At 33.1% G+C, this 26,793-nt stretch overlaps 2 protein-coding genes across 2 annotated transcripts; one reads left to right on the top strand and one right to left on the bottom strand.

Annotated features, from left to right (window-relative positions):
• Positions 1-7,914: 7,914 nt before the first annotated feature.
• LOC137820460 (PHD finger protein EHD3-like) lies at positions 7,915-14,866 on the bottom strand. The gene is given in 7 exon segments (XM_068624569.1): positions 7,915-9,120; positions 10,631-10,675; positions 10,806-10,895; positions 12,423-12,758; positions 12,861-13,040; positions 14,470-14,712; positions 14,714-14,866. Coding segments are annotated over 7 exon segments (1,968 nt in total). The 5' UTR covers positions 14,852-14,866; the 3' UTR covers positions 7,915-8,184.
• A 6,237-nt stretch (positions 14,867-21,103) lies between these two features.
• On the top strand, positions 21,104-24,249 carry LOC137821604 (BTB/POZ domain-containing protein At4g08455). Its single transcript, XM_068626276.1, has 2 exons — positions 21,104-21,512; positions 23,590-24,249. Exons 1-2 carry the CDS (start codon positions 21,198-21,200, stop codon positions 24,037-24,039), a joined length of 765 nt encoding a protein of 254 aa, XP_068482377.1. The 5' UTR covers positions 21,104-21,197; the 3' UTR covers positions 24,040-24,249.
• Positions 24,250-26,793: the final 2,544 nt, after the last annotated feature.

The following is a 26,793-nucleotide window of genomic DNA, read 5'->3' as shown; positions in this document are numbered from 1 at the left end:
AATGTTTTTATCTTATTTTTACTTAGTGATATTTGATATTTAAAAGATATGAATACACATAATAATATACAATATAGTAATAATAAAAAAAATGCGGATGCACAGGCGGAGTGCCCGTGTTTCCGATAGTGTTAATAATAATAATAATAATAATATTATTATTAATATTAATATTATTTTAAATTTTATTGTAATTATTATTATTATATTGTGAAATTTATTAGTGAATAATTTTTCGTGTTCAATAATCGATAGATATTGATTTGTGCTCATTTTTTTTTAAATTTTCATATCTATAGGTAAAATTTGTCGGTAATTATCGACAAATACAAAGATGTCGATAATTCTCTCAATAATAAAAATTTACTAACAAACACAAATCCGTCAATAATATTTTGTTGGTAGATCAGTAATTTCTTGTAATGTCCATATATTATTATTTTCAAGAGCTTTAAACTCATCACCAACTTCTCTCAAATGAGGAAAATGACTGACTTTTTCATACGTTATAGGTTTCTAGTTGGTCTCTATGACAAGCACAACTTTTTGAAAATAAAAGATAATTATTGTAATTCATAAAGGAAACAATTAGATATATGATGTTAAAAGCTTTTTGATACAATCCTAATTTGCATCTTCATTTGTAAATCTTCTTCTTCATTGTTTTTATTTGAATTTCTTCAACGAAAGATGGTGGATAACGAAAATTTGAAGAATTGTAGAAATTTTAAAAAAGATGAAATATGATGGTGAATCTAAGTGAAGTTAGGCCAACTCTTAGTTTCTAAAGTAAGGTTGGATCAACACTACTAGCAGGAGTTTAGAAATTTGTCTAGAAAGAAGAAAACTCTAAAGAGAATTTTGAACAAGTAGAAGTGTCTCACAAATTGGACAACATTTCATTACTCAAATCAAAGTTGAAAAACATATACAAGAGAACTCCTATTTATAGGAAAAAGTCTCCCAAAACCTCTCAAATGAGAGTGTGAAAGTGTCACCCCCTTAGGTGCAAATACTCTCTATTGGGAGACTGGCAAGTGGCATGCCTTGGAGTAAAATTCTCTCCATTGAGGTAAGAACATGTGAAACCCCGTACACTTGTCCCTTGTACCTTCCATCTACAGCTTGTAACTAACAAATGTTTCTTAAGCTTTCCTCCTCAACAAGATTTAATGGAGTAGATACCGAGGTAGACGCAAATTGTGACTCAGATAATGCTCGAGAGAATCTATTTCCTATTAAATGAAAAATATTTGTTATAATAGTAATTAATGTATATAACAAAAAAGTTGAAAAAAACTAACATGTGTTTGTTGAAACACTTCATCAACATGGACCGAGCGGCTAAAATCCTCTGTTTATAAACAAAACATTTTATAAATTAAGGAAGTAATAATTAATCATAGATTAATACAAAATTTTATAGGGAAGTCATACCAAACGAATCACGTGTTCATGCACGCTAATGGATCCTTCGGTGTGCAAACATCCACCTTTTTCGGATAAACGGTTCTTTTTTAGTTGTATTCATTTTTATCGATACACATGTATGTTTTACTTTTCCAGAAGGTTGTCCCAAACACTATTGTCAATCCATTTTGGTCGTTTACCTTCTTGGCGAGCCACTTTAAACATTTGGGAAAGGGTGTGAGAAGCCTTCATATGGAAATTTTTCTTAACTTTTTCCTCATCATAAACCCTTCATGTGACCTTCCTCTGCAAAACAATAAGAATCATCAATCCAAATTATAAAATATAAGCATTTTTAAAGGGAATAAAAAACAAGTACTTTAAAACGTTGAAAAAATACATTTCGATCAACCTTTGCGATTGCCCCCCATGTTAGCCATGGCTCACCAAATTGTTGCTTAATGGTGGCAGTGATGATCTTTGATGCATTTTTTATGAATAAAACCTAAATACCAAAAAAAAGTTAGTCAAAATTATAAGACAATAATAGTAAATTATATAAACTGAATTTTATTATATTCTTACCCTCCTCCAATAGGCTGAATCTGAGGGCGATCACTAGCTGAGAAGACCTCCTCCTCTAAGTTATTGGCTGTAGAAGCTAAATGCCTCCCTCCAAGATTTGTATATGGGGATGGTGTAATATCTGGATTTTGGGAGAACCTGATGGGAAAAATGCACGCGGAAACAACACACATAATCACGAATCAACTGCAGAAAAATAAACGACACAAGATTTAATGTGGTTCGGTCGCCAACTGCAACCTACATCCACACGGGCAACTATTAGGTTTACATTATATCCTGTTGCACACCAGTTACAAGTACAATGATCTATTTAAATAGAGATAAATAGAGATAATAAAAGAGCTACAATGATTAAGCTCACTCACTAAACATGTGTCTAGTCAGCCCAACCCAATTGGTCTTGGCTTCATACCCAACAATCTCCCACTTGAAGTCACGGAACAACGCTCACTTGCGCTTCAACTGTGTACAATGGTCAAGTCCACTCACTAAACATGGTGTCTAGTCAGCCCAACCCAATTGGTCTTGACTTCATACCCAACAATCTCCCACTTGAAGTCACGGAACAATGTTCACCTGCGCTTCAACTGTGTACATGTACTTTTGTAATCTGTCGACGGAACTCACTGTTCCACCTCTAGTTGCCACCAGCCTTCTTAATCATTTTGAAGACTTCGTTAAAACTTTTCTGAGTTTCAACACGTCAGTCACTGACTCGTTCTCTGTTCCTGCCGACTCCCACTTACAGGAACTGCCGGATCCTGGAACAACCTGAGTTTCAACACGTCAGTCACTGACCCGTTCTCTATTCCTATCGACTCCCACTTACAGGAACTGCCGGATCCTGGAACAACCTGAGAACAAACACTTTCCATATTCAACAAGAATTTTTCTGGAGAAGTTTCAACCGCTGGAATACTGGTTCTCCCAACCCACTGTCGTCTAGGAACTTTAGCTGAAGCACAACCCGTGCTCCCACTGCCACAAGTACCTCTGACTGGTCTACCTGAACCTTTCCATGCTCGTTCATCCTGAATCTGATCTGTGGCTCTGGGTTTCTCTCTTGTAAAGACAACCCTCTTTTGCCCACGAGATTCTGTGAACCGGACTTTGTTTATCTTCTGAACTGGGATGGTCACTCCCTCAGACACGGTAATCTGACTATATACAACGAACCTTTCTTACTTTCGCAAGCCATGACAAGATTTCCCTTGACGACCTTCCGCTGCTGATTTCCGAACTTCACTTCATGTCCCTGTTCGTCCAACTGCTTAACAGAAATCAAACTTTTCCTCAAGCTTGGAACAACTCTGACATCCTTCAAAGTCCAAAAACCAATTGGTGTCTTCAACACTATGTTACCCATGCCCGTAACATCAAGAGTTCTGTTGTCCACTAGTCTTACCTTTCCAAAGTCTCCAATAACTAGATTCTGCAATGCTTCAGAATCCATGACCCAGGAATCCACACTGTTATCCGCGCAACAGACTAAAAGGTCCTCATCCGCGAAGTCTCCTGCAATGTTGACTTATTTATCATTTGGGCATTGATTCCTGAAATGCCCCACCTCCTTGCAGTTCCAACATGTTACACTTGAGCAATCCCGAGTCTTTGACTGACTCCTTCTTTAGTTCTTCCTCCCACTATCTCTGATATTTCTCTTACCTCTTATGACATATAGTGATTCACTAGATAATTCCCTAAAACTCCTTCTTCAGACATCCTCGCCAAAGAATGAGATCACGAATCTTCTCAAAAGTGAATCCATTGGATCCCGTTGAACTGGTAACTGTTGAACTTCATCATCGAACTTAATGCCCACTGACATAAGTTTGGCTAAGATCATATTGATGTGCTCAATAACCTATGTATTTGCATGACTCCTGCGGATTTGAACCTATCTACACCCGGAGCCAATCTCCTATCGGTCCTGCCACCATGCCGCAGAACGGGAGCTCGTGTGGAACCTTTTCTTTTTGGCGTAACAGCGGTGGAACGTAAAAAAAAGATTACGGTCGCGTAACATTGGGGCTGAACCATAAACGAATCGGGTGCCGGATCGAGATAGAGCCGACAAGAAAGAGAAAGATAGACCGACCACAAGGAGGGAAGGCAACAAAGATAGATTCACCAATACAAGAGCGAGAGCACGCCACGCATCACTCACAGATAAGAGCCGCTATCGCCCATACTCTCTCTTAAGCTTGCCCCCACGAAGACCACAACTGAACTCGCAAATCCTCAATTTGCATTTTCTACCAACTGAAATTTCTGCCATCTCAAATGACTAGTCGAGATACTCGGTACAACTAATTTCAGATCTTGGCAATCCTTTTTTTTAAATCAATATCACAAAAATTGCACCACCCAAAATCACTCACCAACAGACCTGGTCGCAATCCCCACTGCACTAGCGCTCCGCACCACCACCGTCGTTGGTCATCGCTGTTGTGAAGAAGATCTGGGAAACCCTAAGCCTTAGGACGTTGTTGCAGCCCCTGCAAAACCCTAGCTTTGGGATGTTGTTGTCGCCTCTGCGAAACAGTAACTTTGGGACGCTACTGTAGCCGCAATTTTCACATCTCGTCGATTAATTTCTACTGATCGGATCTCTAGTGTGTAAATGAACCAAAGCTCTAATACCACTTGATGGGAAAAACGCACGCGGAAACAACACACATAATCACGAATCAACTGCAGAAAAATAAACGACACAAGATTTAACGTGATTTGGTCGCCAACTGCAACCTACATCCACACGGGCAACTATTAGGTTTACATTATATCCTGTTGCACACCAGTTACAAGTACAATGATCTATTTAAATAGAGATAATAAAAGAGCCACAATGATTAAGCCCACTCACTAAACATGTGTCTAGTCAGCCCAACCCAATTGGTCCTGGCTTCATACCCAACAATCTCCCACTTAAAGTCACGGAACAATGCTCACCTGCGCTTCAACTGTGTACAATGGTCAAGTCCACTCACTAAACATGGTGTCTAGTCAGCTCAACCCAATTGGTCTTGACTTCATACCCAACAGAACCAACACGTGGAGATGGTGTTGATGCAATAGCATTACTACAGGTGGGGTGGATGCAGTAGCATCTGCTACTGATTGATGTGGTAGATCCATGAGTTGGAGATGGAATAGGTGTATTAGGTTGACTGGATGATGGATTTAGGTTGTTTAATCGTGATAACAATTTTTTTCACATAATGTTTTTTTTCCTTTTTTTTGTTGGCACTCGGTGATGTTTGATCACAACCTCCTGATGACATCTATATATATGAAATGAAATGATAATAAAGGTAATATAAGTTTATGAAGGGAGAAAATATGCAGAGACCAATTATTTTCATTTGCTTCAGGTGGGTGATAAAGTGAAGAAAGGTGAGGTTGTTTGCATACTGATGAATGAAATTGAGGTGTGTGTATTTCTTTTCCCATTTGTTATAGTATATTATTACATTTTTTTTTCTTATCATTTTACTATGTTGTTTACTTTATGTTTTCCTATATACTTGGTATATTTGTTTCATTGAATAGATTTTCCTTCCTTATATAGTACTATACAAAAATCTATGATACAAAAATTTGGAAGTTAACAAATCTATAAGCACTGACCTGATTGAGCTGATCAAATATGCTTATGTATTGCCACTTGTTTCAGCTACAACAACAGTTAACACACTAATCATATGAAAAGTCCTAGTTTAATACAATTATTTTAATTATTTAAAAGTCTTGAGATTTATTAAACAAGACTCTCTGGTTACAGTAAACAGGAGAGAATTTAAATCTCTTTTTATAAAAAAAAAAAGAGTCTTTTAAAAAAATTTAAAATCCTAATGTAATACACTTCTTAAATACATAGATTACAGTAGGAGTGGTTTGAAGGGATTAAATGTTTTTCAATTTTGGTTGCATTTAAAAAAAACTTGATAATCTTTAAGATAGGCATAAGGGTGCCTATTGCGAATGATACATATATTAATATGAGTGACATCATCATTATTATCATTAGCATTATCAATTTGAAACTTTTTAGGATCACTAATAATAGCATATTCAACATCTTTTTCATAAAAACATTTTCAAAAGTATTATGCAAAGGTAAGTAAAGATCATTAAAATTGTTATGCAAATCATTTTGTTTATTATGCATATGTAAGACAAATCATTAACACAATTACCTTGTTGATTGTTATAAGGAAAACTCTTTTCATGAAAAAAACAACATTTATAGATATCTACATGCCATGATTAACAAGATTAAACACCAAATATCTTTTAGTATTGGCACTGTACCCTATAAAATTTCCAGAACCAGCTCTCGAGTCTAACTTCTTTCTTTAAGTAACAAGGGTGTTGACATAACATAGGCACTTTTAGATTATTAATATCACTCGGTTCATCATAAAGTTTTTTAAAAGGAGAGATGTATCAAGATAAGAAGTGGGGATGCAATTTATTAGAGAGAAAAAACATAATTAACAGCATAGCACTAAAAATTTTCAGTGAGATTAGCATGGTAGAGTAAGCTCTAGCCAACATTAAAGATATATTGGTGTTTTCATTTTGTAATGAAATTTTGTTTTAGTATTTCGACTCAAGTAGTTTGATGTATAATGTCACGAAAATAATAATAATTATCAATTATAAATCCAAGTAAGTGATAAGTTCTAATATATTTAATATTATTATTCTTCTGAAAATATGTTTTCACATATCAATTCAAGAATTGAATTGATTATGAAATGAGAAAATGGAAGATACTAGTATTCTAAATAAGATGTGGTTTGGAAGATTAAGAAAATGAACTCACTATTGTAAACCCTAAAGAGATATTCTATCTCATTTTAGTGATAATTTAAATCACATAGATGATTGTTTAATTACATGGAATAAGGATATTACAATGAGAAGCTAGAAGAGATTTTTGCATAATTTTGTAAAGAATTGTTCTAACTTATAAATTGAGGTTGGTATACTTCTCAATAGATATTAATTTCTGGTAGAATAATATTAGAATGATATTTTATACAAGTCTTCTAAAATATGTCAAATTATACTTTATGATAAATCACATGTATTTTGACTTAAGATTTATTAGTGTTGGTTAACTTATTATTTGTTTAAATTTTATAGTTTATTTTCTATTATATATATATATGATATTTTTTTAATGAGAACACACAATGTTATAGTTTATGAAAGACTTATATTTGTATATGTTTATAAATGTATAAATAAATGCATGCACGAGTGGTGAGTTAATGCTTAAATTTTTGAAATACTAAATATATTATATTTTTATCATGTAAAACCGAGTACATTAATTTAATATTTCAAAATAGAATTTATTTGAACTATTAAAAATACGTTAGTTTTTAAAAATACAATAAAAGATAATATGGTAATAGAATAGTAAAGCTATAGACGTCTGAAAAATAATACCATTTATTTTTTATTTACAAATTTCACTTTTTAATTTTTTGAAAAAAGATAAACTGAAATGGTTTATAGATGCGATGCGATGTCAGTAAAATAGTTTTCTTAATAAAAGTTTTGCATGGAGAGTTTACCAACTTGAGTTTGGTTTTATTTAGAATTGTTGGGCTAGTTTGGCATTTCACTCTCAAGGACTTTCACTATCAAGCACTTAAAATCGCATTTACATGGGTGCTGGTTAGTTCTCCTTAGTTCTTTTGGTGGAATTTAATATTTTTAAAATTTAGAAACCGAAGCAAGAATTTAGTTTGGATGTAAAAATACTGAAATGACATTCATATTGAATTTTGAATTCTAAAACATGGTGGAAAAACTCTTCATTCTTTCCATTTTCTAGGTAACAGAAAATGATTATGCAACCTGGGGTAACATTGGCTTACAATCTGAATGAAACAAGAATAGCAGCCAAATAAAATTCATATAAACCATGTTGATAAGTAGTATCTGACCTACTCACTCTCACAAATGGCACTTCCAATTACAATACATCAGTTTCAGATTATGCCTTGAGCTCTTTAGCCTCTATACTCATGTATCAAAAAAGTCAGCAGATCTTAATAGTTTTACAGCCTACCAAAATATCAGCCATTCAAAAATACAGAAAATGTAAAATAAGGGGTATTATCAGTCAACAAATAACTGGAAGGTTAACAAAGACCACCACAAAATTCATGTTGTCTGCGACTCAATTTGGATTGCAGCCTCTTTCTCCTCAAAATTCAGGGAATTGGCTGCGGTTAAAAGCATGTCCATTGCACCACCTCTTTCCAAATCTCTTGCTCGTTTATTTCTGTGTTTCTTTTCACGTTTAGCATTTGGCTTAGCAGCAGCATGATCCCTTTTTCTGCCTGGCTCGTTACATTCATATGCCTTTTTAGCCTTGTGAATTGCTTGTATCCCAGCATCACAGAGTCTGCAGAACCATTTCCCGCTTGGAATAGAAGCCTGTGGAGGTGTCAAACAATAGATGTGATATCCACGATCACAACCATCACAGATAACAATCTGATCATCATCTCGATCAATTAAGCAAACAGAGCATAAACAAGAAGGGCAGTACCAACAGTGACCATATGACTTTGCCTGCTTCTTTGTTAAACACCTTACATGGTAGTACTTGTTGGAGCAAAACCTATGGCCACATACTCTTATCTTTTTTATCTTTTTACCATCCACTTCATTTCTGCAAACTTTGCAAATGGGTGTTGTTTTCTCACCTACAGAAACTTTAGTCCCACCAGAGGAGCACTTTGAATTTTCTTCAAGTTCATTTTTTGTTTCCTTAATTGTAGGAAAGCTTTCATCATCAGTTATGTCATTTGGAGTCTGTTCATCATTTAACCTTTCACATAATACACAATTCTCATGTGGAGATCCAAGCCCATTAGCAGTACACTTGGCACAATACCAGCTTTTGTGGGGTATTATTTCTTTCACTGCCGGCTCAATACAGGACACATGGTATATCTCCTCACATGAATCACAAACTAAACAGTCTTTGCCATCTGCCTTCTCTCCACAACGGCTGCAACTTCCGGTTTTGCACATAGCACATTCTTGCGTCTGTTCTGGTTCCATGTGAGAGCCAAATTCTCGGTTGCAGGACTGTTTGAAATGACAAAATTAAAACAATTTTCAAGGCCATTTTAATAAATATTTCAAGAAAAACTCTAATAGTACCAAATAAAATTAGTATCGATATATGGCAAGGATTTTCAAGTGTAACATTCCAAACATTCATAGGAAAAGTTTGCAAAATCTAGCATGTTTACAGATAGGACTTTCAGCAGAAAAATATTACATAACCAAACAAGTCCCCCTTCCAATCTTATTTTACCAAATCCTTAAACGCCACAGGAAACAGTATATGCATTATGAGTGTCTCATTCAAAGATCAGAGAATTTAATGGTTAAAAATTCCAATATGTAGGGTTTAATTTTTTTTCATTTGTAACAAATACTATAATCACGGTTGCAATCCATTGTCCCTGATAATAATATATATATTTGAAATCAAATAGATACAATCACAGTTGTTAGCACCACTTACCATAAGTGTGATCTTAAATTTCTAGTATTCTATCCATCTTAGAAAACTTTGACAAATAAAGCTGAATTAGACCATGATAGCCAGCCAGGCCTTGAGAGCAGCAACCCCAATTGGTTGAAAGCTTATGTTGAGTAGAATCTGGGCTATACAGATGTAGGGTAGTATTATCAAGAGGATCATTAGGCCTTCCATCCTGCATTGGATTGGACATGAATGAAATGACCCTAATTTAGCCTGTTCCTTATTTTCTTTCTGCTCTAGCATTAAATTAGGGTAATTTCATTCATGGTCAATCCAATAGCGATGACTTCTTTATACTAGAAGACATAACGGTCCTATTGATACTACCCTACACTTGAGCAGCCCAGATTCTACTCAATATAAGCTTTCAGTCAATTGGGCCTGTGAATGTTTCTTTTGGACATGCTTCTCTCAAGGCCTGGCTTGGCTATCAGACCATTTCACAAAATATTTAGTTAACTATAATATTTTCAGCATAATTATTGTTTGTTCACACATGGGGATATAACTATGCTTTCATGCTTCATACCATAACATTTTCCAAAAGATAAACATTCATATAACCAAGAAAATTCTGGTCTATGACAAGCAAAACAGACAAACAAAAGCTAATTAACAGAAACAGAGATTCCCCACTCCAAGAGTTACAGCTAAAATGAAACAGAGCAAGAAAAGGAAAGATGATTTTGGTCTCTGCAGTTATGATGCTGGTCACAGCTACAATTAAGAATCAACTGCATCTATCTCCACCATGGCATGAGCAAACTTTCTTCCTAAACTTTTCTTTGATAATCCTTTTCAAATTTTATACATTGATATAACTATCTGATTCCCAGCCATCAAAAGGTAAGACGAATTGCATTTACAGTATTACTTCATATTTTCTAAAAATAGAATCTCTCCAATAAATTGTATGTATCACAACACAAACAAACTGGGTCTTACTATGTCATAACATAAAACAAATTTTGAAGGCAAGTATGAAAATCTGACAACTTCATGATGATCTAAAGAAACATCAGATCAAAGTTTCAAAACTCTTACCGGCTGCTTCCCATCTTGAAATGTGCTTGGTGCTGAATCTCCTACCTAAAGGTAAAGAAAAATCAGGGTTTGTATAAAAGGAAAGCAGATAGTAACATACATAGGAAGAACAAAATAAAATCCAGAAGCAAAACAGGTCATGAAACTTAAAGAGCTTTGACAATGAATTTGTTACCAGCTCAGAGTAGGAAGTTGTTGACATGCTGGATAGGCTCTTGGCAAGAGCAACCATCTCGTTACCAGTGTCTTGAAGCTTTCTCCAAACCTAAATGTTTAATTAATACAAAAATAACAACCAGAGACTAAAATGCTTAGTTTGTGCAATGGTTATACAATGTAATACACCAAACAAACCATAAACAAAATTATGGCAGAGTTCTGCAAGATATGACCACAGGCCACAGCTCACATCAGGAGGAACTTCAGATAAAATAAAACAAAAGAACAATATTTCAAAATATTAGCTAAAAATTAATAAATACAAATATGACCAAGTTATCAGGGAAGATTGCAAGGTTGTCATCAAATTGAGATTCAAATAACGAATTGCTGGGCCAATTATTAATCGTGAATCATAATTTGTACTGAGATAATAACTTGAAATATATCATATAGATTATATATAATGTTCCATATAATAAATTTAAACTATAGACAGATAAAAACAACTTAACCATAAGTCTCAACATACAAAATTATTAGTTACATTATATTTGAGTTCGTGAAGCCTCCTCTATTTCATATTTCAGTTAAATGGACACGGAGCAATGTAATAACCAAATAAATTGCATACATTGAATGAGCGGATGACAAATAAAGTAGAGGGAATGTGGAATAATCAAATAAGATAAATTCAAAATTGCTCCTTGAATTCCTTTTCCTGGAACAATTTAAGATTATATGACTTCGCAATTTCTTTCAATGAGAATTGATGAAAGCAAAAAAATATAATAATGAATTATTGAATCGTGTGATTCATATTTGATGATACAAACTTGCACAGATTCATTCGTGTATATCATAGGATACAAAATCATTTAAGAACTTCCTATGATACAAAATTGATAGGTAGCTGACTCAAGATTCAAATCAAGAATCCTAAGATTCTTATAATTGAGATTAAGAACTACTAGATCCAAAATCATAACTATTGATCGAAAAGAAAAAATGTACATAACATGCACACATGAGCCCACCCAACCAACATGAAAAAAGAAGATCAAGAAACTCAAAAGTAAACATTTGAAAGCACCATAGCGTACAAATACAAGTACAGACCATAAAAACTAACATTATTTTGTCAACTATGCACACTTGCTCAGTTGCACACAATCCTCCACTGCCTCCTTTTTTATAATATATATATATATATAGAGAGAGAGAGAGAGAAAGAGAGAGAGATTATCATAAATAATCAATTTTTCAAAATCTAAACCAAACAACCTGACACCACAAAGATTTTACAAACAAATTATTTGTTAAAATATGAAATTATTTTGTCCTTCTTTCAAGTTTAACTGAAACCAAGTTTGCAGTCAAAAGAAATGATCTGTTCACTGCAGAGTTAAGAGCTGATCAAACTCAACATTTGATGGCTAAAATCTTCATGATTGAAGTTCCATTAATTAACATATATAGAATAAGAGCAATATTACATTGATAACAATATTGCGTAAATATTAGCTACAAGACTTAGAACTCAACATCATGGTTCTAGGTAAACCAGATATGTGGCCATCTAATATTTTTAAATTGTACCAATCACCATATAAAAAGAGTCTGCATAATTTACCTGTTGAATATCTGACAAGAAGAGTGCTGGGGATTGTTCATAAGCTTGCTCCTTCATCCTTGAGTTCATGATGGTAAAGTCAAATACACTTTCAGGCTTCATTCCCGGGAAATTTTCAAGTAAAGCCTTACACAATAAACAGAATTTTTCTGAGGTTAAGATATTATAGAGCACACGCTGACACATCTCAGTCACACCATGGTCAGGTAATTCACTGGAACATCCATTACACATGTCATCTGCATGTCCATTAGCTTCCTTCCCTGTTCTATGAGAAAGCCGCTCAGATTGTGAATAACAATATTCTTGACCATCCTTTTCAATTATAAAGGCATCCTGCATACAAAATAAGAAGGGACATAAACCAAAACTGGCCAAATAATACTTTTAGATAAGTTGAGCAAGCAGTATACATATTGTTCCAACTGAATAACCAACCATAACAGTAGTGGCATGATTATGTTTTGGATTAAGTGCTTCCCTAATGCACCCCTCCACACCGCCATTGCCATCACCTAATGACTGATATAAATGCTGCAGTACAATATTTCCCCACTTTCCTTGGGAACAATCATCTGATGTATTTCCTAAAGCTAGATCACACGGTTTCTTCACACCCTGCAATAAAATAATAATACTCAAAATACAGTATTGAAGATATCACCAAGAAACAGTATTTATTGTACTTCAGAACATTTATCTACCAGGGTGAGAGTCATCCCATGCTGTATTAATACTGAACTAAAAAAGATAGTTCTATCGTGTGTTACCTACCCTACATTTAGCATCTCAACCCTAGAATACAAAAATATTATGCACACCAATATGGTATCATTTTATAGTTAACCTGGATGTTATCTGATTATGAATGAAATCATTAAAAGTTGAGCCATTATACAACTGAAGAAGTTAGCCCCTTGCACAACCAAATTTCAACATAAACCACTATGAATTTGACACAGTAAACTGCATCCCTTGCTTTTTAAATATATAGCACATAGGTTGCAACTAGGCTGACTCCATTTTTAGTACAACCAGAATAAATGTGTAGATACAGGAGGATCTTTTCATAGCAATGCCAGACACGAATAAAGCAAAGTTAGTAAATTAGTCCTCTTGTCATCAAAGTCCATGGATGGTCCATGATCAATATGTTCTTATATATCCTTTTTATGTGGCCAAACATATACTTATCTTAAGTTGTAACTTGACTCCATTTATCAGCATAATAATTATAACCAAAATAGCATAGGTACATGATAATCTACTCATAGAAAACAGAACACATAGAATATAGTAATATAATGAACCAGAGTTTTTGTGAGTGAATGTTTCCATAATTATATTTTTTTTGTGTCATTCAATTTAAAGATTTAAATTGAACTCACATTAACCCAAAGTAACCAATATGTCAATCAAATGTATTACATCTCATCTACTGAAATAGCAAATCTTTATAAGCATACCCGATATACTGAAAGATATATAAAGGGGATGACAAGTAACTCCACAAATCATCTAAAAAATAAGGGCATCAATAAAAAAATATGTACATAAGTTGCATTGACTTCAAATTAAACATTAGCCTTTTTCCATATGATATTTTTGTCGTGTATCAATCGCACAGCTTTATAAATATTACCTGATTTCTATGTCTCTGCAACTAACCAAAAACCTAAAACCTGATTCATTAGCACACAACCTAAAGAATAAGAAACCAAAGACTGCTCCAAATAACCTGAGAAGGATGAAACCTCTTCATTTTTTCCCATTGATGACTAAAACAACCATAACTAATTACTAATGCCCACCCAAAAAACAACTAGCCAAAATTACTTGTTGCAGGCACTGAATGTATCTTACAAGCTAATGAACAAATTTTTAGGTTTTACTCATGTGTGCCTTTTCCAATTCATGTCAACACAAAACTAAAATCCTAGAAGGAAACTACTCAATGAATCCTGAAAAATATAAGCAACAAATAGCATACAGAATATAGCAAATCCCTTAGAGAAATTGACAAGTCTCAACAAAGAGGATAGAAAACCTGATCTGCTAATCGACTTGCAGTTGTCATGCCTGCTCTGCATTGTTCCTGAATTTTGCCTCTTGAACTTGACTTCTTACGCCTCTTATAAGTTCGCAAACATTCCACTCCACCAGAGCCACCTTTATCTCCAACTGCCACCCCATTACTAAAGGGTTCACTTCTCAAGACCCTAACCTCTCCAGCAACAACATTTGCATGAGCAATTGCCACCTCGCCATTCATGGCTTCACTGTTCAAAATGTTGCCCCTCTTCAGTGACACAATTCTCATCTTTAATTGTCATCTGACTCGCGTCACTATTCATGCCTTCATCTTTAAAACACTGGACTCGTTCATCACATTTGGTCTTATCTGCATAGCTTCCATCCTCAGTCCTCATAAAGGAAAAAACAATACAAATAACAACAATAAATCGCAGTACAAGAACAAAATTAGGGTTTTACAGTTCCCATCGGCCAACCTTCAAAGATCCATAATTTTGTAAGGATTTGGATACCCAAATACCTCTAAACCCTCAAAAAAAACTATTAGAAGTCAAAAACACTCCACACAGTTGCCCCCAATAAATGATGACAGTTAAAAAATAAAAACAAAAACTGCAAGTTGGAGGAGGAGGTTACAGCGGTGGAAATCTGAATTGAAGTGCAGTAACTACTCTGTCATATGTGAGTGTGTTAATCCAAAGAAGAAGAAGAAGAAATGTATATGTGTACCTTAGTAATTTCGAAAACAAAAACCAAACAGACGCGGTCTTCCCAGTTTCCTTCCCACGCTTTGTCTTTGTTACTGCTTTATCAAGTTTGTTGTCTTACTTCATTTTTTGTCTCACTATTGTTAATATGTTTTCTAAACATTTTCTCATTATTGTGGGCGGAAACAGAGGTTTCAAACCCATGTTACTTTGTAATTATATTCTCTGTTATTTTGTCCAATATTTTTTTTTATTAGTTAAATATATAATATTTTTAATTTATAATAAAATATATTAAATTAATGATTCAAAATAATTTATTATTTTTCTAAAATATTATATAATCAATTATTTAATTAAATCAAATTTAACAAATAGTTAAAAAAAATTTAAAAAAAATGAGAAAGAAGAGATGAGAAAGAGTAGTATAATGATTTAAAATTAAAAAAAAATATATCAATAGAATATTTATCATCTTGTTCATTTTTTTATTTATTAATTTTATAATTATTTTTATTTAGTAAGGTATCTTTAACTTCATCTTGTTTATATTTATTCCTTAATCTTATAATAATTTATAGTTAGGTATTTCTAATCTTATTCTGTTATATTTATGTATTCTCCAACTTCATCTTTTTACTTATTTAATTATAATTACATGGTTAATTTTATTTGTTCAGTATTAATAATGTCATTTTATTTAATTATAATTATATGGTGAAGTGGTGTGACTATCTTGTCACCTCCACCTTATTCACTTTCTCCGGTCTAATTATCTTCATCCTTTTTATCTTGTCTTTTCAATTCTTTTTTTTTTCCTTTACTCTTTGTTTTTTTTTATTTTTACAACTCATCATTAGTTGTATTCTTTTCTTTTCCTATTTGAAGATAACATTTGCACTTATTTAACTACTTTGTTAAATTTTTGTATATTGGTAATCCTCATTGAGTTCTCACCATAATTTAATTCCTAATTCAAGTAAAACTTATGTATAATTCTGAAATCTACTCATATAAATATTGTTTCTAAAAGAATCTTATTAAAAAAATCTACTCTCAATTTATAATTAAATAACAATTATTTATATAATATTTAGAGTGTTACAATTACTCATTTAAAGGCTTACAATATTTAGAATTTTGTTGTTACATCTTTACTACAAAGAGTTCATGAAGAAAATAAAATGAAGGAACAACTTCAACTATCACAAATCCAAAGTAAATTACTATATTTTTGGTAAAATTGAAAATTACATAATTGCCAAAAATGTGTGGAACTTTAAAGTTACTATATACAGTGAAGTAGAGAAAAAACAAAATTTCAATCCTTACAAAGAGATTATGATAAACATGAGATGAGATTATGACTAACTCGAAAAGTGTTATATTTTACTTATTACTCACCTTGTTAATAAAATGAAGATATATGGAAACAAAATATTTGACAATAAGGTGTTGGAGAATATATTATATACATTTTCGATCAAATATATATGTGGTGACTACAAAAATAGAGTCCAAAATAGAATCACTATGTTATAAGCAAAATTATAAAGTAACATTGAAAGTCATATAATAAGAACACCATACAAAATATAAGATAATTAAAGAGACATTGAAGAATCAAGTGAATTTCAATAAGATAGTAGAACCTAGTTAAGGAGGATTTAGTACAGGCTGTGAAGATTTTAATAGTACAGGCCGTGGTTATTTTAGAAGAAAAATATATGGTAATTTCAACCAACGAAGAGACAACAATTTCATATCATCTATTCAAGGAAAAAACTGACAATAAGTTTTGGTATGTTAATCGTGGAACTGGAACAGGTAGAGGTGATTGCTACAATCAATATCTAAATATCAAATGTTTTTCCAAATGTTTATTTTTCTAAAAAAAAAAATAGAAAACATATTTAAAAACAAAGAAAATATTTTTGAATTTTTTTATTTGGGTTGACAAAAATAAAATTTGGTCCTGTATATTTATGTTCATAATGAAAAATTAAAGTTGATGTAATTCTAAAATGTTAAACTATTTGAAAAAAGTTTTGACAGTATGAAATAAGTTTTTTTGAAAAAAGTGAAACTAGAATATTGAAAAAGTGAATAAAAAAAAATAGACCTTGTTTTTAAGTATTTTTTTTTCATAATAAAAAAACCAAAAATCACGTAGTTTTAGAGGTTAAACTATTTAAAATGATTGAGATTTGTATTAATGCGAGCTTTTGAAAGAAAAAAAACCAAAAATTCAAAAAAATTACTCTTGTGTATTTCAGTTCATAACCTAAAATCGTTGGTAAGTATGAAGGTTAAAACTGTTTGTTTGAAAAAGATAATGTTTATTTTTTTTGTATATAGCTGGCTACATTTGATAAACACAATAAAAAATATATAGCTACATTTAATATATATATATAATATAATATAATATGAATAGATCAATTTCATTGTATAACTTTTAATAAATATTATATAGTTACAAATTCTATATTAAAAGTATTTTTTATTGATAAATTCATTAAATTATAATTTCATACAATTGTTATTATTTATATGAAATTTGGTTAAAATTGAATAATAACATAGTGATAAAATGATTCATTTTTATATTTTAAAAAATATTAGGATGATAAAATAGGTTAAACTTTTCGGCTAGGTTCACTACTTGCACACTAAGATTATACGGGTTGAAATTACTAATTTGTTCTACAAATAGGTTGACGAGTTGACTTGCCATTTTTTTATTTAATTTTAATTATTTTTATCTATTTACTTTATTTTAGTTATTGTTATTACTTTTTTAACAATAAAAGTCTTAAAAAAAACAATAAAATTAAATCAAACTTTAATATTCTACTTAATGAATATTTAATGCTTAACAAAATAAAGTAAATATCAACATTATTTTGATGAATCAAATGTGTATAAAGAAATTAATATAAAAGAAGTTCCATATAAAACACTAATCTTTACCAATTTTAATTTTAAAAACATAAATTTTTTCTTTAAAAATGTTAAAATAAAAAAAAAGAGTGAGTCCTCCCTCCCACCTAACTAAACGATGACGAGTCCGTCAATCCAATTCACCCTGTGATAAAAAAAAAATATGTATTTCCATAAATCTTTGAATTTGTTGTATGTTATAACTTATATAAACGAAATATCAAATAATTTATATAAATATATATTTGCATACATAATTTTAAATTTGATTTATGTAAGGACCGAGAAAAATAGTCTTAGAGTAGAAATGGTACAATTAAAATGGCACCTGAATATTTTATTATTAAAGTGAAAAGGCTATATAAATAGAAATTTAGTTATTCAGGTTTCATTTTAAAAAGAACCATCTTCTCTCTAAAAAACTCCTTTTTCCTTTCCTCTGCCTTCTCTCTAAAATCCGACCTCAAAGTATGTTCATTTTTGTTTCCTTTTTCCTTTCCTCTCCCTTCTCTCTTAGATTCGGACCTCCTCTTTCATCAGTTTGATGATCAGAGTCTGCCATTGGCCTCCTGGCAGTGAACTCTACAAGATTGACCGATCAAAATCTTACATAGAGTAAGTTCATTCTTGGCTCTTTTTCCTTTGAGTTAGTTTTGATCTGGTTGGGTTGCCTTTAATTTAAGTTTTGCATGTGAGGTTTTTATCTTCAGAATTAGTCTTTGTTAGCTCAGGGTCCTAGTGATGTAGTTAGATTTGTGATCAGGACTCTGTGGTGCAGGTTAGGGTATCCTTAAGCTTTTGGTGGATTTGAAGCTCTTAGTGAGCATCTGCTAAAGTTCAGGTAAGGGGAGCTAGTTTAAAATCTTCAATAGAACCTTAGATTAGAAGATTTGAATGTGAGTGTGACGTGGTCACCCAATTCCAAATTTTGTTGCAAGATTTCTTGTTTTGAGTAGATTGTATTTGATTGAAATTGAAAGTGTTGTGATTGAGAATTGGTTGTTTGATTTAAATGGTTTTGGAGTTAAAAATCATATATATGTATAAATGGACATAATAGCTCAATGATTCAATGAGAGTGATTGTATCATGTTGAACAGGAACTGTCAATGTAAAATGTAGATTTATAATTTATGGATTGAATGAGGTATTGATTTATAATCTAATAGGTATATTAAGTTATGCAGAATTTTTCTGCATATTTCACTCAAGCTAGCAAGTTTTGGGTGCTCTCTGGAGGATTTTAGCTTAAGCTAGCGAATTCTAGCTCAAGCTAAAATTTTGGGTGCTCTCTGGAGGATTCTAGCTCAAGCTAGCGAATTCTAGCTCAAGCTAAAATTTTGGGTGTTTTTTGGAGGATTTTAGCTCAGGCTAGCGAATTCTAGCTCAGGCTAAAATTCTGGGTGCTCTCTGGAGGATTTTAGCCCAAGCTAGCGAATTCTAGCTCAAGCTAAAATTTTGGGTGCTCTCCGGTGGATTTTAGCTTAAGCTAGCGAATTCTAGCTCAAGCTAAAGTCTAAAAAAATAATAATAATAAATAAAAATATTAAACTAATTTTTATTTTCTTTTAAAAGATTGACTTATTTATTTCTATATAGTTTTTTCTTATAAAGTATGTAAACTTTTATTTTATGTATAGTTAATTGAAAATCTCTTTAATTAGACATTTATATGATTAGTCAATGAATTGTTGTGTATTTTGGATATTCTAAACATTGGTATGATTTGATTGTTTGATGTTGGATATTATGAGGTTCAAAATAGGAATTCTAATGAAGACATAGTATTTTCAGGAAAGAAAATACCGTGTTGAGATTATTATTAGGGTGTATTGATTTGTGAGTGTCCTGTGAATGAGACGATCCTGACTCTACTGATATAATGGAATCACATAGATGCAGTTATTCAGTTGGTGAGAGTTGAAGGAGGTCCAGTTGAATGAGGTTTGAAAGAACTGATTAGAGCAGATCAAATGGATTTACCCTGTCATATGAAGATGATGAGATGATGAGATATTGAGATAATTATGCGCATGGCTGTGTGGGTTTCACAGCAGCAGTATGACAGGTGCAGGTCTCTGGATGCTAATTTCAATACACGAGTCTTCCGGAAGTAGAGTCAAGTGTCTATGTGTTACGAGTCAGTAGAAGTCTGACAGACACTTGATGGTTATGTGAAATGCATGAGAAAGATGAATATTGAAATTGTTGACAGACACTTGATGGTTATGTGAAATGCATGAGAAAGGATGGATTTATGTGGATGTTTAAAGTTATATTTGTGTTATAAGTTTTAAAAATACCTAGCTTACCCTTTGTTTTGTTTTGTGGTTGTTTTTCTTTGATCTGTGATGATCGTGTATTTTACACGGGAGCCGATGATGTTACAGGTGATAAAGTTTCTCGGTGAGAAGATGGATGAGAGAAAATGTTTATTTTTCTTTTGAAATTTTGTTTTAAATTTTATGTAAATGTTTCAAGTCTTCATGAGAGAGATAATTTGAAACATTATAATAATAAAATTTTAGATATATTTGTATTATGTTTATATATTTATTTTAATATTTCATACAAATTATGGTTATAGATATGAAAAAATATAGGGATGTTACCATTTATATAAAAAAATTATTAGTCTCTTATATTATATATATATATGATCGTAAATCTTTGAAGCAAATGAGAATATAATATGAAGTTAACGTGTACTTACACAAATTTTGCTTTTATAAAGGTTTTAAATATACTAAACTTAAAAAATAGTTAATTAAATTGAAGTAAATTATAGAAATCAAATTATTTGTAGTAAAAATTAAATGAACTATTTTTTAATTGGTAAATGTTGAACTACTTGACAAAAATAGTTTACTGCAGAAAAAACGTTTACAATAATCATTTACCACCTATTTTTGAATTCATTGATATTTTTAATGATAAAAAAAGTTAAAAGTAAAAACGAATTTAGAATAAAACAATTAACAAAATAATGAGGCGAACGACGTTTTTCTTGAGTACCATTGGCTATTTAGTGTATCTCAGCGAGGGTGGTTTGTCGTTTGGAGCGTGATACAGCACAACATATCAGAGAAAAATGCCTCCGCGGCGGTGCACGGCGTCTGCGGCGGCGGGGCAGACGGGGAGCGACAGCGACTTGGATGAGTTCATCATGCGGTGCCTCTCCTGCGAGGAGCAATACGACATGGACGACGCCGGAACCTGTAGGGAGTGCTACCAAGAGGCCAACGAGGCAGAGGAGGAGCTCCGCCTCGAGATCGACGACCTCAAGTCGAAGGTCTCCTTCCTCACACTCTCCTCTCCCACTCTCAATCCTTCTACCGCCGATATCGTCCTCGTTCCCGTCGACGACTCCGACGCCGCACCCATTCCCGCTCACAAGCACGTTCTGGTCAGTCAATTTTTATTTTCTGTCTCGCTTGTGTGTTTGTGTATTGATAATTCGTAACAATTGCGACGTAATATGTTATGTTCTCCAATTTTAAGTCTCCGTAGTGGTTACTGTGATCGGAGAACGCTGAACTCCGTCCCTCGTCTATGACTTAGTTTTGTCCAATTATTTTTTATTAATAAAATTATGTGCTGAATTTTTATGCTTTTAAGCCAATAATAGATAAACCACCACAGGTCTTGCTCCAAAGAAAGGAGCAAGAACAAACCATGAAACAGATAGGATAGGAGAAAAAAAACACCTAGATTTTACGTGGTTCAATTAGGGCAATGCGCTCTAGCCTACATCCATGGCGGCCACTATATTGATATCAACCTCTTTTCCAGTGAGTACAAACTCTCTCAATTCAGTTACAAGAGAGAATTACAAACAATTTCTGGAATCAGAGAAAACTATGCAACATTAGCTACATATTGACTTAGCAACCAAAAATCTAACTGCTTCTCAGCATAATTAAACCTATTATGAAAGAAAATAAGCTAACAGAACTAACGGTTAGCCTGAAAAGAGGTTGTCTTAAAACTTGTTAACTGAACCAAACAACTAATACACACGCACACACACAAGTTATGTGTGAAAGGTTTATGAGATCAATTTGCGATTATCCAGTGAACCTTGTCATTGTAAGCTGTGGTGTTACCGGATTTTTTTCTTGGTTTGTGGTCATGCATGTGAAAGTTAGTGTTGATAAGGTTTCTTGTCCATCTGGTATGATAACATTTGAATTTAGAGTAAAACATCAATTTGATCTTAAAGTGTCTCTCTGTCTATCTTAAGTGGTCTTTAAAGCAAGAACTATAGGTATTTGTTAGAAATCATGTTCACTAGTCCCTAAAATTCCTAAAACTGCAATTAGTCCCTAAATTTTACTGAAATACAGCAACATAGGACTAAACTGATTGATATGCATTTTAGGAACCACTTAAAACTATTTATGAATTAAAGGCTGCAGATGTTATTTATTTATTTGTTTATTAGTTATATAATCCATTTGATGATTTAGACTGTGTGATGACTTAGGGTATACAAAGTTTTAGGTTTTAAGAGTGTGTACTTCTGTTTTTTTCATTTTTTATTTTGAAAACCATGCTAGAGAGGTGAATAATGGTTGCTTGACAGAAATTTTATCTCGAGCAATTGCATAAAAAACGTGGGACAAGACCTGTTTTGCCAAAGCTGGCAAATTGTCTTCAGTCAGAAGCTCTGATTGTTAACAGCTAAAACAGTCAAGCTTTTAAGGTGATGACAGTCAAACAAACAGTCCCTCGTCTTGTGTGCCATACTAGATTGTTTTACCTATATTGTTCAAAATCAGGATGGGAGTGAAGTAGTTGTATCAAAATTTTCATGGTTCTGTTCTGTCGTGTCTATCTATCCCATACCAACATTTGATTGAGGATATGATTTTTCAATCAAAACCACATAGACCAGTAATATCAGTGAGTGAAATAATAGTATAATATGCTATAATAATGATAAAATGAATTGAGAAACAGTTTTAACCAAGGGTATGTATGGGTCATGAAGTGCTGAGACTTTCAAATAAACTGATGCAATAACTTGTTTCAATAATTTATTTTGAACTTTTAGTGCTTACATTCTGTAAACTGGACAGGAGGAAATGCATTAAACATCATCTATATAGTCTCCTAATCCAAACCTTTGCTTTTTTTCTTCCTATTTTTGCTTTTCAAATTTTCTTTAAGCAATCCTTGACAGTGGCCCGTGAATTGACCCTGAAGCTGTATGTAGACTGGATTCAAGAAACTTGCAGTTCACACTTCATTGAATTGGATTCCATTTGGATATGTAAATGAATTAACAATATTTAACACAAAATTAACCCCTGACTGTTTTATTTTATCATTAGACGAGACACGCACCACATTTTCTTTGGATATTGCTCTTAGTGCAGTCTGGAGTCCTTGATTAAATTTTCTATATTGATGTAGCTACAATTTTTTTTTATGTTTTGGCTTTTCTTAATGAAGCTAATGATATTTTATGATATAATTAGAGTTGTCGCTCTCCTGTTTTCAATGCAATGCTTGAGAATGATATGGAGGAAAGGCGGAGTGGCACCATCAAGATTTCTGATGTATCACATGATACCCTTTGTGCCTTTGTTAATTACTTATATACTGCCGAAGCGTCCCTTGATAACCAAATGGCCTGTAACCTGTTGGTTTTGGGAGAAAAGTATCAGGTGAAGCATCTCAAGACATATTGTGAGAAATATTTGATCGCCAAAATGAATTGGAATAAGGCTATTGCAAACTATGCCTTTGCATATCAATACAATTGCAAACAATTACGAAGTGCGTCCTTGGCAGTGATCTTGGACAAAATGGATTTGTTCACTCAAAATGAATATTATGCCGAGCTCGTGGACACCAATCCTCGTCTTGTTGTGGAAATATATGAAACATATATTGGCAAGCAATTAAATACTGCAGGTACCCTTTAGGTTATAGGAACAAAGCTCAGGAAGTTAGTGAAATCAGCTTTAAGCTGGGGCGGTACTTCTGTTTGGATTAGATTCTTGATTGATTGGTAATTAGTCTGTTAGTATATAAATTGTACATTATCATACACTATTACAGTTAAACATGCAATTGGACCTACCACTCATTTCATTATATTTTATTCATTACCTTTTGGTTCTTGATATTATTAATTTATATCAGTGCTTGGAGTTTCATGATTCCTTCTGAATGTTACTACTGTTGAAATGCCATATTTACTACTTTAGTGCTCTTGTTGCTGACTGACTTCTTTAGCAGGAATAAGAAATATAAAAGACATGGGTGGAGACATTTATGGAAAAGGGACAAGTGAATTCGAACAAGCTAATGAAGGGTTTTTTTCACCATGCACTTTACAACTTTCTTAATCACATCCTATTCATTTTAGAATGAATATATTTTTTGGAATATATTTAATATATTTCATATATTCTAGAATTAATAGGAGATGAGATAAGAAAATGGCGCGGTATAGGAAGTTAGACATGGTAATAGGGTGTGGACTGGCCCGCCTCGCATAGAATTTGCGGGTTGATTTTTTGGCTGCACTCGATCATTTTGAATTGGCACCCAATTGCATATAGGAAAAGACTAAACTACCCTTAATGTATTTGAAAATACCTTAAGTGTGATCTGCACCCAATCCTATTCTTCTTCTTCTCCGTTTGTGCGTGAACCAGCAGCCGCAGGCATAGCCATCACAGTCAGCCACTGTCAGTCACCTTCGTCTCCGTTCGTTTGTTTCACCGTCAATGACCTTCATCATCGCAGGCAGAGCAGCAGCCGCCACGGTCAGCTTCAAAAGTCGGAGAATGAACCATCGTTGAAGAAGTCAAGGTACACTGACATGGCTTCCGGATATTTTTATCCGTAGTTGAGTATTGCCTTCCAGATATTTTTATCCGTAGTTCATTATTGACTTCCGGATATTTTTATCCATAGTTCATTATTGCCTTCTGAATATTTTTATCCATAGTTGATTAGTGACTTTCAGATATTTTTATCCATAATGGATAATGGATTTTTGACTTGCAGATATTTTTATCCAGAATTTGTTGTTCTGCGAATATTAATATCCATATTAGTGTTAGGTAGTTAGGGGGCTTCTATGAAATTTTTCGTTTGTTCTTATGCAGCTCAAAGCAAAGCTTCACCGCAACAATGAACTTCCTCTACCTCACCATACACTATTTTTCTAAGTGAAGAAGAAAAGGGCACAATGGGAGTTTTAAAAATTCGTCGGGTGCCAGTCATAATTGATCGGGTGCAGGAAGCAATTGCCTGATTTTTCTAGCCCGCCCCGCATAAGGGTTGGCCCGTGGGTCTGCGGGCCAGCCCGCATAAGAAATATTTATTAAAAAATATTTTTTTAAATAAAAATTTTGAATTTTTATTTATTTATATGTATTATGTAAATTGTCTTATAATATTATTTTCATGAAACATGCGTTGTAAGATGTTATTAAAAATTTCAGAATATAAAATACGAAATTACATGAAGAAAATATGGGAGTGTAGAAAAAAAATACATTTTAAGGTTATGCGGGCCAACCCGCCTCATCCCGAACTTGGCCCACACAGGCTGCAGGTTATGCAGGGCGGGGCCTAAGCGGACCAACGGGTTGAAATAAACAACCCGCCCCGCGTTTTTTTCATCGGACCGCGGGTCGGTCCGTACGTTCCACCCCACTTTGGCACCCTACATGGTAATGAGAGTGGGGAAAATGTCATAAATTACAACTATACAATTTCACTTGTGTAGAATGGAAAGAAAGAATTACAAAAAAAAATTGTATCATTTTGAATTTTGCATTATAGTTGCATGAGATGTTGGTGAAGTTCGTTGGACGTGAACAACGTTATAATGGAAAAGGGATTGTTTCTTCCTGCACCTCCATATCTTCTTCTTCCACCTCCATACACAACATGAAAATATATTTGTATCCTTCTTATGTCACCCCATATAGTAGTTTTCAGATTATGTAATCCAGAAACTCATTTGAAAAAAGACTTCCGGATTACATAATCCGGAAGCTAAATAAGACTTCCGGATTACATAATCCGGAAGCTAAATAAGACTTCCGGATTATGTAATTCGAAAATTAATCATGCATATGAAAAAAGGTTTTTGGATTATGTAATCCGGAAGCTAATTACAAAATTGAAAAATGACTTCTGGATTACGTAATTCGAAATAGTATAGAAGGGCATTTTTGGAAATTTGAAAATATATGGAGGTGAGAGAAGAAGGTATGGAGGTGCAGGAAGAAACAGTCTGGAAAAGGTCATTCGGTGGCAGGCTCCAAGTTCCAAGTCAGGGAAGTGTGGCGTTGCATGTGTGATAAGGGGGTTGTTTCTTCCTGCACATCCATACCTTCTTCTGACAGCCTCATAAATATTGTGTATTTCAAAAATGCCTTTTTTTAATATTCTGGATTACATAATCAAATTTTTTTTTCTAGATCCAGAATTAACTTCTGGATTATGTAATTCGGAAGCCTTTTGTGATTAGCTTCCGGAATACATAATCTAGAAGTCTTTTCTATACATAAGATTAATTTTCGGATTATGTAATCCAGAAGTATTTTTTTCAGATGTGTGATTAGCTTCCAGATTACATAATTTGAAAGTTTTTTCTAAATATGAGATTGACTTCCGGATTATTACATAATCCACAGGCTTATTTCGAGTCCAAA

This window comes from Phaseolus vulgaris, chromosome 9, assembly GCF_000499845.2.
Source record: "Phaseolus vulgaris cultivar G19833 chromosome 9, P. vulgaris v2.0, whole genome shotgun sequence".
Lineage (NCBI taxonomy): Eukaryota > Viridiplantae > Streptophyta > Magnoliopsida > Fabales > Fabaceae > Phaseolus > Phaseolus vulgaris.
The sequence above is the reverse complement of the archived record's forward strand: the minus strand, read 5'-3'. Positions and strand labels throughout refer to the sequence as shown.

Bases quoted from the DNA above. Each gene is read 5' to 3' on its own strand.
- LOC137821604 (XM_068626276.1), top strand. From the start codon at position 21,198: ATGCCTCCGCGGCGGTGCACGGCGTCTGCGGCGGCGGGGCAGACGGGG. The intron at 21,513-23,589 runs GTCAGTCAATTT...TGATATAATTAG, and splicing joins CCGCTCACAAGCACGTTCTG to AGTTGTCGCTCTCCTGTTTT.